General features: G+C 41.3%; 1 protein-coding gene across 2 annotated transcripts in view; it reads right to left on the bottom strand.

Annotated features, from left to right (window-relative positions):
* Positions 1–765: 765 nt before the first annotated feature.
* GEMIN8 (gem nuclear organelle associated protein 8) overlaps positions 766–14,406 on the bottom strand; it is a 36,857-nt gene continuing 23,216 nt past the window's right edge. For both annotated transcript variants that reach the window (XM_033147390.1, XM_033147391.1), the window contains one exon: positions 766–1,200. In XM_033147390.1, the coding sequence (XP_033003281.1) occupies positions 944–1,200 (257 nt within the window). In that variant the 3' untranslated portion in view covers positions 766–943. The remainder of the gene's footprint in view (positions 1,201–14,406) is intronic.

The following is a 14,406-nucleotide window of genomic DNA, read 5'->3' as shown; positions in this document are numbered from 1 at the left end:
TGTCTAGGTGTATGCATGGTAGACGGCATCTCAGGTTCACAGGCTTAATTGTCTTCAGAGCTGTACCTCAGCAAGAAGAGTAGGTTGGTGAGCTCCTAGCCAGAGTGGAGAGGCACAATTCTTGTCCCCCTTTGAGCCTATGCCCTTGATTGACTTTTGAACTGTGGTCCTTGAGCATAGGAATCGATTTTGAAGTATTTATCCCCCCCCTCACCCATCCAGAGTATCAAGATTGTCCTGCTTTCTGGTGAAGGAAATGCAATTTTGCAATGAGATGGAAAACACACTTTTAATCTCATACTTCTTTATTACCTAATCATGTAACAAAAACAAACTAAAAGGAAAGGTGGTGGAAAGCTGCTCACATGTTTTCTTCTGAGGTGAAGCATCACAGGCCAGGTTTCAGTCTCGAACAGAACTTTCTTCTACTGGTAGGATATCTGAGAAAAACCTCAAATAGCTAAAACTACAGTCATTTAATATATTGTATCTTGGCCAATAGCTGCCTCCAGGGTATTGGTGGAAGCGTCAGGAAAGAAGTCACATTTAAAATCTAGGGCAAATCTAAGATAACATTTAAAAAGTGTAAAAAAAAATTCTGGAGAGTCTATAACCTTTTCCCCAGCACAGCTAAGTGAAAACAAATGCTACTCCTCATTTCCTGCAGGGCCAGGGCAAGCCAAAATCAAATTACTTGAAATATATTTTTATAGAGTATTTCCCCTATCCCCCACAGTACAAATGACTAATTCAGCTCTTCCTGTTGGGTTGGAATGGGCTCTGGAAACTGGCAGACAAATTCAAATAGAGCTGGAAAGAGGAAAGGAAAATAAAAAAGCGGGCTTTTGCTGACTCTTGATTCATTCACTGAATCCTTCTGCTCGGTCGAGCATCAATTTATGGAGCCCTGAGATTCCTAAAAGGAAAAAAAAGGATGCAAACCTTAGAGTTTCAGGGGAATAATTGGCCAGTACTTGGGTTGCTTTTTATCACAGTTCCTATCAAAGTTGAGTTGCATGGTGGTCTCCATAGCTTGGATTTTGCTGGCACCCAAGCCATAGAGTTTCTTCATTTCAGCCCCTCTCCTCTCGCCAGGCTTCTCAGTTGGGGGCTGTGCCGATCGGCCTGTTGATAGGTGAAGGTCGTGGTCTGCTTCAACATACATGTCCTGGTGTTCTGCTTCAAGCTCCTGCTGTTTTCCTGTACAAAACACAAGACAGCTCCTTAAGCTGCTCCTCAGTTATGCCAGACAGGTTTAAGATTACACATGGGCCACATACGCAGACCGGAATACATACAGTGATGTGGGGCAGAATTTTTTTCCAGTGCTTAATTTTTCCATGGAATCCCCCCCCCACACACTTCCTAAGTTCATTAGTAACAATGAATACACACCAAATATTAGGAAAGCTTGGAGGTTTCAGAGTGTTTCACTTTTGTCTGCTAAAATAAATGTGCTAAATTAGATCACTTTCCAGGGCACCAGATAATCTGACAATTTCCCTATTCAAAATTTTATGGGAAATACACATCGCTGGGCATATGCATAACCTTTCAAACAAAGACAATCCATATACAACTTGAGCCTTCCAAGTATGCTGGTTCCCGTTTCAATAAGCCTTGAAGCTGTAAGTATATTATCCCTTTCCTTTAAAAGCTGCACTGCTTTGCCAATTTTTCTTTGGGCACAATTCAGAGTGTTGGCAATTACCTGCACAGCAATAAATAGATTCAGGTAGGTAGCCATGTTGGTCTGACGCAGTCGAAATAAATAAAAAATTGTCCAGCAGCGCCTTAGAGACCAAATAAGTTTGTTCTTGGTAAAAGCTTTTGTGTGCATGCACACTTCTTCAGATACATGCACACAAAAGATTATACCCAGAACAAACTTAGTTGGTCTCTAAGGTGCTACTGGACAATTTTTTAGCAATAAATAGCTTGAGGTTAGGATACCCAAGGCGCGAGGCACTGTATTCTCCCAGGCCAGCACAACTGCTTCCTAAGATCTGCTGGGGAGGTTGTGGCCCAATGGTGGTCCAAACAAGAGCTGGCTAGGATACAGGAGGAAGCTTCCTCTGTGGTTGCATCTAGTCTGTTGGAATTTGGCCCAAACTCTCTCTGCTTTATGCCGCCTGTGGAAGACTATTGTTGTTCTCATCATCATGGCAGGCACTTAGAATCATAGAGTTGGAAGAGACCACAAGGGCCACCCAGTCCAACCCCCTGCCAAGCAGGAAACACCATCAAAGCTTGATCATCACAACTTGATCATCACAACCACCATTATTATGGCAGGCATTTGACCTGCCACGATGAAAATTCTTCTGTAGCTGCCCTTCATGGGTGCATTAGATAACAGAAATCTCTTGCCTTTTTTATCTTCTTGATCATTTCATTGGCTTCAGTGCTTTTAAAACTGCCACCCTGAGCACTCCAAAGTAGTTTAAAATTAAAGTTGAGGAGGGGGAAGCTCTCACATGAAGGTATGCAGGGGATGAGGACTATGACAAAGGGAATCAAACGTGGACTGAGGGTGGGGGGAGATAACATTTATTCCTGTTGTAAACCCTTTTAAAAAAGAGTAAGAGTGTGAACAAATTATTAGAGCAGATGTTGCACTGGAAAGAACAGACACGTCATACATGACAGAAGTTAAATTAAACTTGGTTCTCCCTCCCACCCTCCCCCAATAAATTGGGACCACCAGGCCTAAACTGTTTTGCAGCTGTGGCAATGAAATGATAGAACAGGACAGCGTAACTTTAGCCAAACCTCTACTGGTGAAAACTGCTGACATTCTCCAGGGTAAGAGAAAGGACAAGCCTCAGCCTGCCACACATAGCTGAGCTAAGCTTGTCTTGTGAAACCCAGCTGTTGGCATTGTCAAGGCACCTGCCAAATTGACACCCTCCCGAATGCTCACACAGATGCACTTTGTTTCCCCCTCCCACCATTAAACACCACCCAAGGTGGTAGCAGCAGAGTGATAAAGTATTAAACGAGAATTGCCAGTCTTCAAGCTGATGCACTCAATCCCTCACTGCCTGAGCGAGTTTAATTTCTGGTTAAGACTGTTAAATATTTAGCCTTGTGCACCCATGGAAATCGACGGTAGCCCAAATTTATCTGCAGATTAAAAAAGTAAATAATTTGGATCCACAAATCAGTCTTATTCTATGAAGCCAATTGAAGGCTGATTTCAAAAAGGATGGCATTTTTACTTCTATTATCATAACAAGGGATGTCACACTGGAAAAGGGAAAAACTCTACCTAACCATACAACTGAAAGCTCTTTCTGACATAGCTTTAAAAGAATCAGCATATACACATTTCATAAGCCCATATTTTAAGTTTATGTGTGTATATCACTTAAAGGTTGCACGCTGATCTATTTTACTGTGGGCTGTTTTTTTTTGCCAAAATGTGCGTCTTTGCAGGAAACAGCCAGATGTGTAGACCTTCTAAAGCAACAGCTGTGTGACCAAAAGTCACACTGGAAACAGCCCATCTTTGTTCTTGCTTACTGTCTCCAACAGTGAACAGGAAAGATTGCTATCTTGCATGAGAAACAGGCTGATTTTATTTATTTTATTTAGAAAATTTCTACCCTGCTGTTCAGCCCAGAAGCTCTCCGACTGGCTAACAATAGATATTAAAACTACAATTAAAACAATGGAAAACAAACAAACAAACAGTCAGAGAAGTTTCAAAAATATGTTAGTGACGGCTTAGTCAATGCACAGATCCAACACTTGCCTTTGTGTTTCTAACTGCTTTTAATGATATTACGCATTAATCACATTGAGATAGTGGTTAAAAGGTGTTTAATAAAATAATAATAGTAATGATGGTGGTTGTTATCTATTTCATTTATCAATCGCTTCCTGTGAAGCATTGTGAAATGGTTTCACAATGAAATAAAATCATATATTGAAGAATTACATCTTTGAAAAACAGATAAAACAACAGCATGTATAAAAAAAATGCATAAATAAAAATAATTTTCAAATCCAATGCAGCTACTGACTCGGATAAAAATCTTTTATCACATAGAGAGAGAGATAAGGCTCCATTTAGAGGATCACTGTGCAATCCACATGCACACACACCAGAACTCATCCAGATTTCACTCATCAGTGAAATCATCTGCAGATTGTATACCAAAATGAAGTGTTTTGCAATACCTGCTTTAAAACATCTGCAATATATTTTAAGGCTAGGGGAAGGGGGGGAACTATTTCTGTGTGTAGCAGCTCACTGACAATCTGTCTGCTTCACAAGACAAATTATACCTCACCCATGGACAATAGATATTTAAACAGTACAATCTGGGACTTCAATTTCTGGATTCCTTTCTTTGCTGGGAAGCAACGCTCACAGACAGAAAAGTCTTGCCTCACCTCTAAATATATTGCCATAATTTACTCTGTATCTCCCCACTATTGGCACAAACAAGCACAATTGTTTCTGGTGGTGGGAAAGCAGTTGAAGAGCATTTAGAATTTCACCTCCTCCCCATTTGGTTTTATTATTGTGTCACAGCTTTTAACACAAGTTTCCCCAAACCAGAAAAGAATTCTCTGCCCAGTATAATGTGCTTAAATAAATTTTGGATGGCTGATCACTGTTTTGTGCCAGGCCAAAGTTTGCCGTCTAGACAGCATTGAGGAAAAAATGTATAGTATCTGTATCATAGTAAAGTCCTGAGCTTTCAGCTGTCAATGGATGGCATGGCTTTTCCATATACTGCTTTTAGATATCTTAATTATTTGTATCTTAAAATGTTTTACCAGTGTTTGCAAGCTGACTTGCAGGCTCTTCTAGCAGACGTGTGGTGTAAGTCGTTTAGGCAAAGGTAAACAGGGACAGGGACACACATTACTCTTAAGAAAGGCTCAGCTCTGCAAGCAGTGCAACTTCTGCAAATTATAGAAATGCAACTATTTCCCATTCTTCAGATTAAGTACACAAAGTTAACCTATGTCAGCTCAGGGGCCACATGCGGCCCTCCAAGTCTACCTAACTGGCCCTCAAGACTCTTCCCAGGTCACATTCCATGCAAACTACACCACTCACCACCCCTGGTTCCCACCCTCCTTGTGGGTTTTTGCATGGCTGAAATGTATCCTGGAACTCTGATAATGGTCCTTCATTGCCTGGATGGAGGATAGAGAGCAATGTGCATGAAGAACGAGCCTACTGTATGAAAGGTAAAATTCACACCAGTTGCCCTGCTCGCTTTTTCCTTTGGCTCTGGCCACCACCACTGGAATGTGCCCAGAAGGGAATTGTGTGTCTCAGGGTAAAAAGATTTCACAACTCTAACCTGTGTGTTTGAACATCAAAGGAATGTTGCCATTTTCTGTCCTTAGTGGCTAAGAAGTCAAATATTCTGCAACTCCTACTTATTGCAGAGAAGCTGCCAGGTAGATTTGTAGCTGGTTGACTGACCAAACCGATGGTTCCTCCTCATCCTGGGGAAAAAGTGTGACAAGCTGAGGTGCCGCAGGGTTCTGCCGTGAGCCTGTTGTTGTTCAATGTCTTTATAGCCAATTTGGATGAAGGAATTGAGGGGATGCTCATCAAATCTGCAGGTGACACCAAACTAGGAGGGGTAGCTAATGTCGCAGAAGACAAGAGTTGAGATTCAAGATGACCTGAACAGATTAGAGAACTGGGCCAGAACTAACAGCAGGAATTTCAATAGGGACAACTGTAAGGTTCTACACTTAGGCATGAAGAACCAACAGATGAGGGACACTTGGATTGCCAGTAGTACATGTGAAAAAGATCTAGGGGTCTTAGTAGACTACAAGCTGAACATGAGTGAACTGGGTGATGCAACAGCAAAAAATAAAATAAAATAAAATAAAATCTAATGCTATTCTAGGCTGCTTCAAAAGGAGTAATTGTACCACTCTATTCTGCCTTGGCCAGACCACACCCTGGGTCCTGTGCCCAGTTCTGGGCACTACAATTTAAGGAGGATATTGACAAGCTGAGGAGGGTGACCGAGATGATCAAGGGTCTAGAAACCAAGCCTTATGAGGAACAGTTGAGGGAGTTGGGTATATATAGCCCGGAGAAGAGACAGAGAGGAGACATATCTTCAAATGTCTAAAGCACTGTCACATGGAAGAGGAAGCAAGCTTGTTTTCTTCTGCTCCAGAGGGTAGGACCCAAACCAATGGATTCAAGTTACAAGAAAGGAGATTCTGACTAAACATCAGGATGAACTTTCTGAAAGTAAGAGCCATTCGACAGTGGAACGGTTTCCCTCAGGAGGTGTTGGACTCTCCTTCCTTGGAGGTTAGTTGAGATTCCTGCATTGCAGGGGGTTGGACTAGATGACTGTCCTTCAAACTCTACAATTCTATGATTCTATGAACAGCAGTTAAGGGACTTTTGGACTAAGAGAATTTCCCCTGATTTTCTTTTTTTGTCATTGCAGAAAATGTTTAAAATATACTCTGAGATAGGCTTTATTTCTAATCAACAGATACGAAACAGCCATTTGAACTATGTAGTGACATAAAAACAATCTTACAGATTCTTGAAAACCATCATTTATACAATGACTTCATTGTGGGCCAGTATTTCAAATTAAACAAACTGAAGTTCTGCCAATGCACACAAAATGAACTAACAAATTGGACGGCAGCATTCATTAGTTTTAAGCTTTCAACCTAGAGCTTTATTTACTCCACGCTTATGGAAGATCGCTGGCAACACAGGAATTAAGAGCAAAGGATAACTCCGAAGCATGCAATTTTTATTCGTTTCCCGAATGCCGAAACACATTGCGGCAAAGTTCATGACTTTAAAAAGCTCCATCCCCATCTAGTTACAATTAGGAAGTGATTTTGTTTCCAGAAAGCATTATATACACAAGGCACGCACAAGGTTGTGTTTGGTGGGGTTACAAGAGAGGAATGTACAGTGAGGGGCGAAAGTATTTGATCCCCTGCTACAATAAACCTACCACTGAAATTATGGACTGGCCATTTCTTCGTCGGAGGGCAAACGGGAAAATTTAGCAGGGGATCAAATACTTATTTCCCTCACTCTAGAGAGCTGCCTTATAGAGATCCACACCGTTATTCTATCATTGCTGGCTGGTTGTGGGTATCCAGTGTTTCAGACAAGGGAGATTCCCAATCCTGCCTGGAGATGCTGGGGATTGAGCCAGGACCTTTTTGCTTTCAAAACATCTGCTCTACCACTGAACTATAGCTCTGCCCCGTATATTTCTAATATTCTGTGTGCAAATCTCTACCACTTGAGAAGCACTTTTTGTGGCTAGGTTCTACTTTTGTCCTTCCACCATCATAGAATCATAGAATTGCACAGCTGGAAGGGATCCTGTGGATCATCTCGTCCAATGCAGGAATATGTGTGGGACAAACAGAAACATGACTGCGTGCTATGTGGCCCCTTCTTTGGTGCTTTCAAACATATTTCAGTTTACCTGAAGGAGCATCTCCACCCTTATTGTTCAGCCTGAACACTGAGGTCCAGCTCAGAGGGCCTTCTGGCAGTTCCCTCACTGCGAGAAGTGAGGTTATAGGGAACCAGGCAGAGGGCCTCCTTGATAGTGGGGCCTGCCCCGTGGAACGCTCTCCCATCAGATGTTAAGGAAATAAACAATGACCTGACTTTTAGAAGACATCTGAAGGCAGCACTGTTTAGGGAAGTTTTTAATGTTTGATGTTTTATCGTGTATTTAATATTCTGTTATGAACCACCCAGAGTGGCTGGGGAAACCCAGCCAGATGGGTGGGGTATTAATAACTATTATTATTATTATTATTTGTTCAGGGCGCATCAATCTAGTCAGGGATAGCAAACCTTTGAAACCTCAGGTGTTTTGCTGAACTACAACTCCCACTGTCTCTTATTGGCCACGATGGGAGATGATCTACCTAACTCCTCCAGAAGAAAATGCTAACGGTGAATGGACACTAAATCAAACTGCCAGCATGAGGATTTAATGATCTGTTAAATAGATGAGCTGTCCAGGATGGCAACAATACTGCAGTAAAGGCCAACTGCTATGAATAAGATAAAACTATCATAAGGATTACAAACACAGGCAACTTGCCATTCAGAAACGTGTCATTTCCTTTCCTTATAGATAAGGATGCATTTACACACAAATGGCCAAAATAACCATCAGTTTGGCATTACAACACACAGTTTTTCCCAGGCAAATAAATAAATAAATCCAAACTAAATGTCAAAATGCAAAACAGAAATGTGTTGTGATATAGAGCCTGCTGATGTGCTGACAGATTGTTTTACTGGGCAAACAAGCAAGGAGGAATTTCTAACAGTGGGCTACCTAACCTGCAAAAGAGGGAAGAGGTGTATGAGGAAATCCAATATGGCAGAAACCCTATTTTCCAAGTCAAGTACATTCAATCCAAACTACAGTATGCCTTTTAAGCTGAGGGACTTTTAAGCTCCTAGAGGAAAACACACAATTGAAACCGCTGTAAGGAAAGCTGCTGTCGATAAGACATCAGCATAATGGCTGTTTCAATACAGGCAGAGTGGGAGAGGAATTGGCAATAACCGTGCATTGATCTGCAAAATTGTTATTTCTTTCCAACATCATAGGGTCTTTGGAAAGATTAATCAACTAATGGCCTTTTAAAGATCCTTGGATTAAAAAAAACAAAACCCTATGGAATAAAACCAAAATGTTTTCTTTTTTAAAAACACACCGTATTTTCTTCTTTATAAATACATATGGGTTAACGCCTATGCACCTAGAATGACACTTGGAATTTAACGTTGCATTGGATGGGGGAGAGAAATCAAGTCTCACTAGCAGGCATACCTTTGTCAAGAACTTCAGAGCAAGTGTGAATTTGCCAGGATCATTCTTATCTACCCAAATAAGGTGCGTCTATTAAAAGTAGTAATTAAAATGTTGTTGTTGTTGTTTAGTCGTTTAGTCGTGTCCGACTCTTCGTGACCCCACGGACCAGAGCACGCCAGGCACTCCTGTCTTTCAATGCCTCCCGCAGTTTGGTCAGACTCATGTTGGTAGCTTCGAGAACACTGTCTAACCATCTCGTCCTCTGTCGTCCCTTTCTCCTTGTGCCCTCAATCTTTCCCAACATCAGGGTCTTTTCCAGGGAGTCTTCTCTTCTCATGAGGTGGCGAAAGTAGTCCTTGACAAAATAAGCTAGCTTGCTTGGCAGCATTGGGAAAAAATGGTTTGTACTGAAAAACCAATGAAGGCTTGAGTTCTGGTGCAATACAGTCGGGGCACTTTTTAAAATTAGAATGCAAAAAAGATTAGCAACCATACAGAAGTGTAAATACAGAAAATAATTGAACATCACCATTGAAATACTCATCCCAACGTGATATAAATAAAAAACCCTTTTTATGTAGTTGCCCATTTCTGTTCCTTCCTTACCATGTTGAGAATAAGCAAAATGTGTCCAAAATAGTTTTATACCAATTAGATGGAGTTGGTGGCTGCAAATGTTTCTATGATGAAACAGTACCATAGCCTTCCTCTACCTGGTGTCCTCCAGATATTGTTGGACTCCAACTCCTCTTAATCCCAGCCAGAATGACCAGTTGCTCAGGGATGATGGGAGTTGTAGTCCAGCAATAGCTGGAGGACACCAGGTGTTGGACAGCTGCAGTACAGATTCTGGCAGAGGCTACTGAACACACAATCACTTCCAAAGTACGTCATTTAAGATCGTGCAAGAGCAGAGTTTTTGAGAATAGTACTAGCAATTTCATATCATTTTGACAGTTCTATCAGGGGACAGATATCAGCGGAACTGGGCTTTTGAAAAGGCTCTCTCAAGTGTTACATTAATATATTTTTTGCAATATTATCCCACAATCGGATCCGTTCATCATCAAATATACTTTCCCCCAAACGCCATTCCAAATTGTGTTTGAAATGTAATTTCCTCTTATTCATTCTCAGAATCAAATAATATCATTTACTTACTAATCCTCTTGGCAAAGGGGGCAGTATGAGCTTTTCCGCAAAGGTTTCCCCATGTTTATTCTGGTATTTCTGAGTCCCTGTAACATTTCTAATGTGAAGATAGTGGAACCAAATTGGCCCACTGCCTGCCATTTCTTGAAATGGCGAAGTATTGTCTTTCAAAAGATCTGTAATTTTAAATAGCTGAAACTGATACCAAGCAGGAAATCCCCCAGCAGTAAATTAGTATGATGGAATACTGATGTTAGTCAACCTAACTCTTCTCTTATCAAACCATTGTGAACTGACAAGTGGCATCTTCTTGTTCACGTTTTAATCTAAGATCAGCCAGTCAAATGTTGCTGTGAAACTTGAAGCAAAGGGCTCTTTTCTGGTGCTTTCTGCTAACAGGTTGGGGCTGTGAAAATCCCAAGTATAAAGATTAACTGACTTGTGTACCGCTAATTAGGTGGAAATAGGCAAAGATCTGTGGATCTCAGAAGCCTTCCTTGTTCAGAAGGTACAGTACTTGTAAGAGTGTACCTACCAATGGATGTCATTGCTGAGAACAATGGGTGGAAACCCAATTAGTCCTGCTCAGAACAGAACCAGTGAAATTAATGAACATCACTTCAATGGGTCCACTCTGCTTAGGGCTAGCATTGGATACAACCCAGTGTTAGCCAAGTATCAGCTTGGCAACCTAGACCTCATCCATCCAGATGGGGACAGGTGGAAGCACCTTAACCATGTCAAGGGCCACAATTAATTCCACTTAACTTTGCCTGCCCCACCCCAGCCTACCACCCATCAGTTCCACTGAGTGACCCCATTCTAGCATTTGAGAAAGAAATTATCTCTGTCCACTTTTCCCACTGCAAGCCAATCCAACCCAAATAACTTTATTGTACTAGCCATTGGCCATGACAAATCTGAATCAAAAATAAATACAAGCAAAAGCGGTATCACACCACAAACAGTAGTCTCCATTTAGATCTCTGCGTCTCCCTTACAGTTCACTTCTATACTGTCCAGGGTCTTCTTTCTGATCTTTTTGGCCACCAAAGCAAAAAGGGAGACTTTATGAGTCACTGAAGCATTTAGGACCTTCTCCGTCGGGGAGAGACATCTTTCCTGCATGGACGGTCAGGTGAGAAATCGCCTCCTGGGTCCGATGTATAGTGGGCAATATACTAAATAGTGCAATAGATACAAAGTCTGTCTTCATACAGTACCCTGTTATATCTTCTGTCTAGGAGATTGGAGGGCACAGCTTGAAAACGCAGCTCAGTAAAAGCAAATTTAAGTGAGGCTGGCCGGAGATTCAACAGGTAACTGGCTGTAAAATGGACCACTTTTAGAAGTGGGAACCAAGGAGAACATTTAGAGGATTTGATTGCACTACTGCAAACTTGATTATATAAACTCACAAACCTCCCCAGGCCAATACACCCCCCCCCACAAACTAAAAATTTCAAAAAAGAAGAAGAAGAAGCTTTTCCTTGGACAGTCAAGGGGTTGTTCCAGATTCAAAAGCATATTAGAGAATAAAGAGCCGGTGTGGTGCTGTGGTTAGAGTGTCAGACTAGGACCTGGGAGACAAGGGTTCAAAACCCCATTCTGTCATGAAGCTCAAAGGGTGACTGTAGGCCACTCATTCATTGCCTCTCAGCCTAACCTACCTCACAGGGTTGTTGTGGGGATTAAACACAAGCCACTTTCAGCTTCTTGGAGGAAAGGTGGGATAGAAATGGAAATGATGATGATGATGATGATAATGTTCCTGCTTGCCACCATAAGGGCCAGAGAAGCATTGTCTGTCTTATGCTATGCCACTGGGAATTGTCTTCTTCAGTCCAGAAGAGACAGTAAGCACACATTCAATTTACTTCAATAAATCACAGATGCCACTATGAAATCTGTAACAACTGTGGTCCAGTACATTCCAACTATTCCCTAATATTACCAAAATAATAATAATAAAATAAATAAATAAAAATAATAATAATGCAGGATCAGACATTGGCAGTTGCTTTTAGAAAGGACCAAGTCTACATCAATAAGATTACAGGCAGACCAGCTGACTTTGCACTGTCTCTCCTTCCCCCGCAAGGCTCCAATCTGTCTCCGTCGACAGCTCTGATACCAGACGAAGCCAGTAGCTGCATTTAATGGAGGATTAAACTCAGCACATCTTGGTGTGTTTTTACTCACAAACTTTGCACACAGTCTATTAGAGTAATGCATTATCCTATTCTACTAGGACAATGCATCGATATACTGAAATAAAAATGATTGAAACCCAGAAACTATTTGGCCAATAATCATATTTGCCTGCACTTTAAGCAATAATTGAATTAATGAAGCATCAGCACAGTTGTAAACGCAATTATGAACGAAGAAGCTGATTTCAAGTAACTTGATTTCAGCGGAATGTAATCCGTAAGAAAATGTGACGGGTGGGTGTCACTTCAACATAAAACAAGACAATTGTTTTAGAAGGTATCTTTCCATCCTTTCAAAGACGTAAAACACACATGCACACAATGAAAGAAAGAGTATTCTTGTGAAGCTAGGTTTAACAAAGCAGAACTGGGGGAAAATACAATACCTACTATATTCTGTATTTCCCCAGTAAAAGATTCCAAGTGTTAAACACACTGTGTGATTGTTAACTACTACTACTTTAAATACAAACATGCTACTGCCAGGAATAGTACCTGCAGCTGTCTAGCAGTTGTCTGAGTAACTATTAGTGCATAAACAAAGGATAACGTAAGTTCCACCGATCAGGATAAAGCTGGTCTCAGGAAGTAAAAAAATAAAATAAAATAAAATAGTTTCCATGCTTCTTGGCAACCCAGCCGGCCGCCTCGTCCATCAGTTTTGCAAAGGGGCCCTTAAGGGGGGTTATAATTGAAGCACACAAGTTTGTGCAGTGAAATCCTATGTCCCCCTCCTGTCCCTCCCTTTTAGTCGTCCTTCATATTTTTGTTTTTTTTGCCATCAGATCACTCTTAACCGATAAGCTGTGCGAAGCTTCATATGGGTTTCATTTCTTTCTTTCTTTTTTTCAATCTACACATTAATTAAAAGCCCTCAGGTTAAATCAATGGCATCCGCCACTCAACATGGGTGCATAGCCATTTACTCACACAGTAGATGTGTGACATGGAAGAGGAGGAATCCGGCCACAGGGATTTCACGTGCCTGGATACTGTCCTACTGGCCTCAATTCTTCATTTTGCTTCATCCTAGGAGGCAAGTCTGAAGACGGAGCTACAATCTCATTTTGCCATTAGGAGGTCTTAAGCAAAACACTCTCTCCAGAGCTCGCCATAATATCAGGTGAAGCGAGACGTCTGCCTCCAGAAGCTGATTTTGGGTGTCACAAAAGGGCAGCCAAATGCTAATTATTTAATCTGTTTACTTGTGAATTATATTGTTAAGGCCAGTGAAGGGGAGAAGCACTTCTGGGATTTTCAGCTTTAGTTGCCTCAATAATTTGACCAGCCTTGGGTATGATGCACCCTGACACACAAACAACACACACACACACTATGTGTTGAATTGAGTTAATATTTATATCCTGGTCATCCAACAACAAATGTTGAGGTCAAAGCCACTTGCAATAATCACAGTAGCATTAAAGAAAGCAACAAATGTTGCAATCACTATAATATGAAACACAACAGCATATAAAGCAAACAAAACAACAACAAATCCATCAAAACAATTAATGCAATTCAACGAAGATGTAGAAGCTCGTACTATGGCCAGAGTACTTCCTGCTTTGGGCTAGGAGGAGGTTCTGAGGGGGCAATTTTCAAGATTGCAAGTTTGAAGAGTGTTCTTTATGAAGGATTTTTGACTTGAAAAGTCGACCCAGCCAACACTCCTACCCCTCTGCAATATTAATAGAATATTGCGTAAGGCTGTGTTGCACGACTCTGTAAGCGATACCTGCCTCTGCATACCTGCAAAAATAATGGGCCATTTTTATTTTTTTTAAAACTAGTCAGTAAATAATAAATCACAAGAAATAAAATCTGAAAAGAAAAATAGCATGAACCCTGCTCTCTTTACTGCTGTTTTGTGTTTGGCCGTGGAAATGCCAGTGCTATAATAAAAGCCCGGATATCTCCACCGGTATCTATGGAGAGTTTTCATAGAATCACAGAATCGTAGAGCTGGAAGGGACCATGAGGGTCATCTAGTCCAACCCCCTGCAATGCAGGAATCTTTTTTGCGCAATGTGGGGCTCAAGCCCACAACCCTGAGGTTCAGAGTCTCACAGGCACAGAAGAATCAAGGGTCACAGTCAACTGAGTTCTAATTGGAGGAAACACACTGAAATCAAAGGAACTACGTTAGTCAGGTCCGTTAATCTAATCCTTTCCAATGCTGGTGTTGCATGAGAGAAATGGTGCTTTTCTAAGGT

Source organism: Lacerta agilis, chromosome 4, assembly GCF_009819535.1.
Source record: "Lacerta agilis isolate rLacAgi1 chromosome 4, rLacAgi1.pri, whole genome shotgun sequence".
NCBI lineage: Eukaryota > Metazoa > Chordata > Lepidosauria > Squamata > Lacertidae > Lacerta > Lacerta agilis.
Note: the sequence above shows the minus strand (reverse complement) of the source record. Positions and strands in the feature narration are given on the sequence as shown.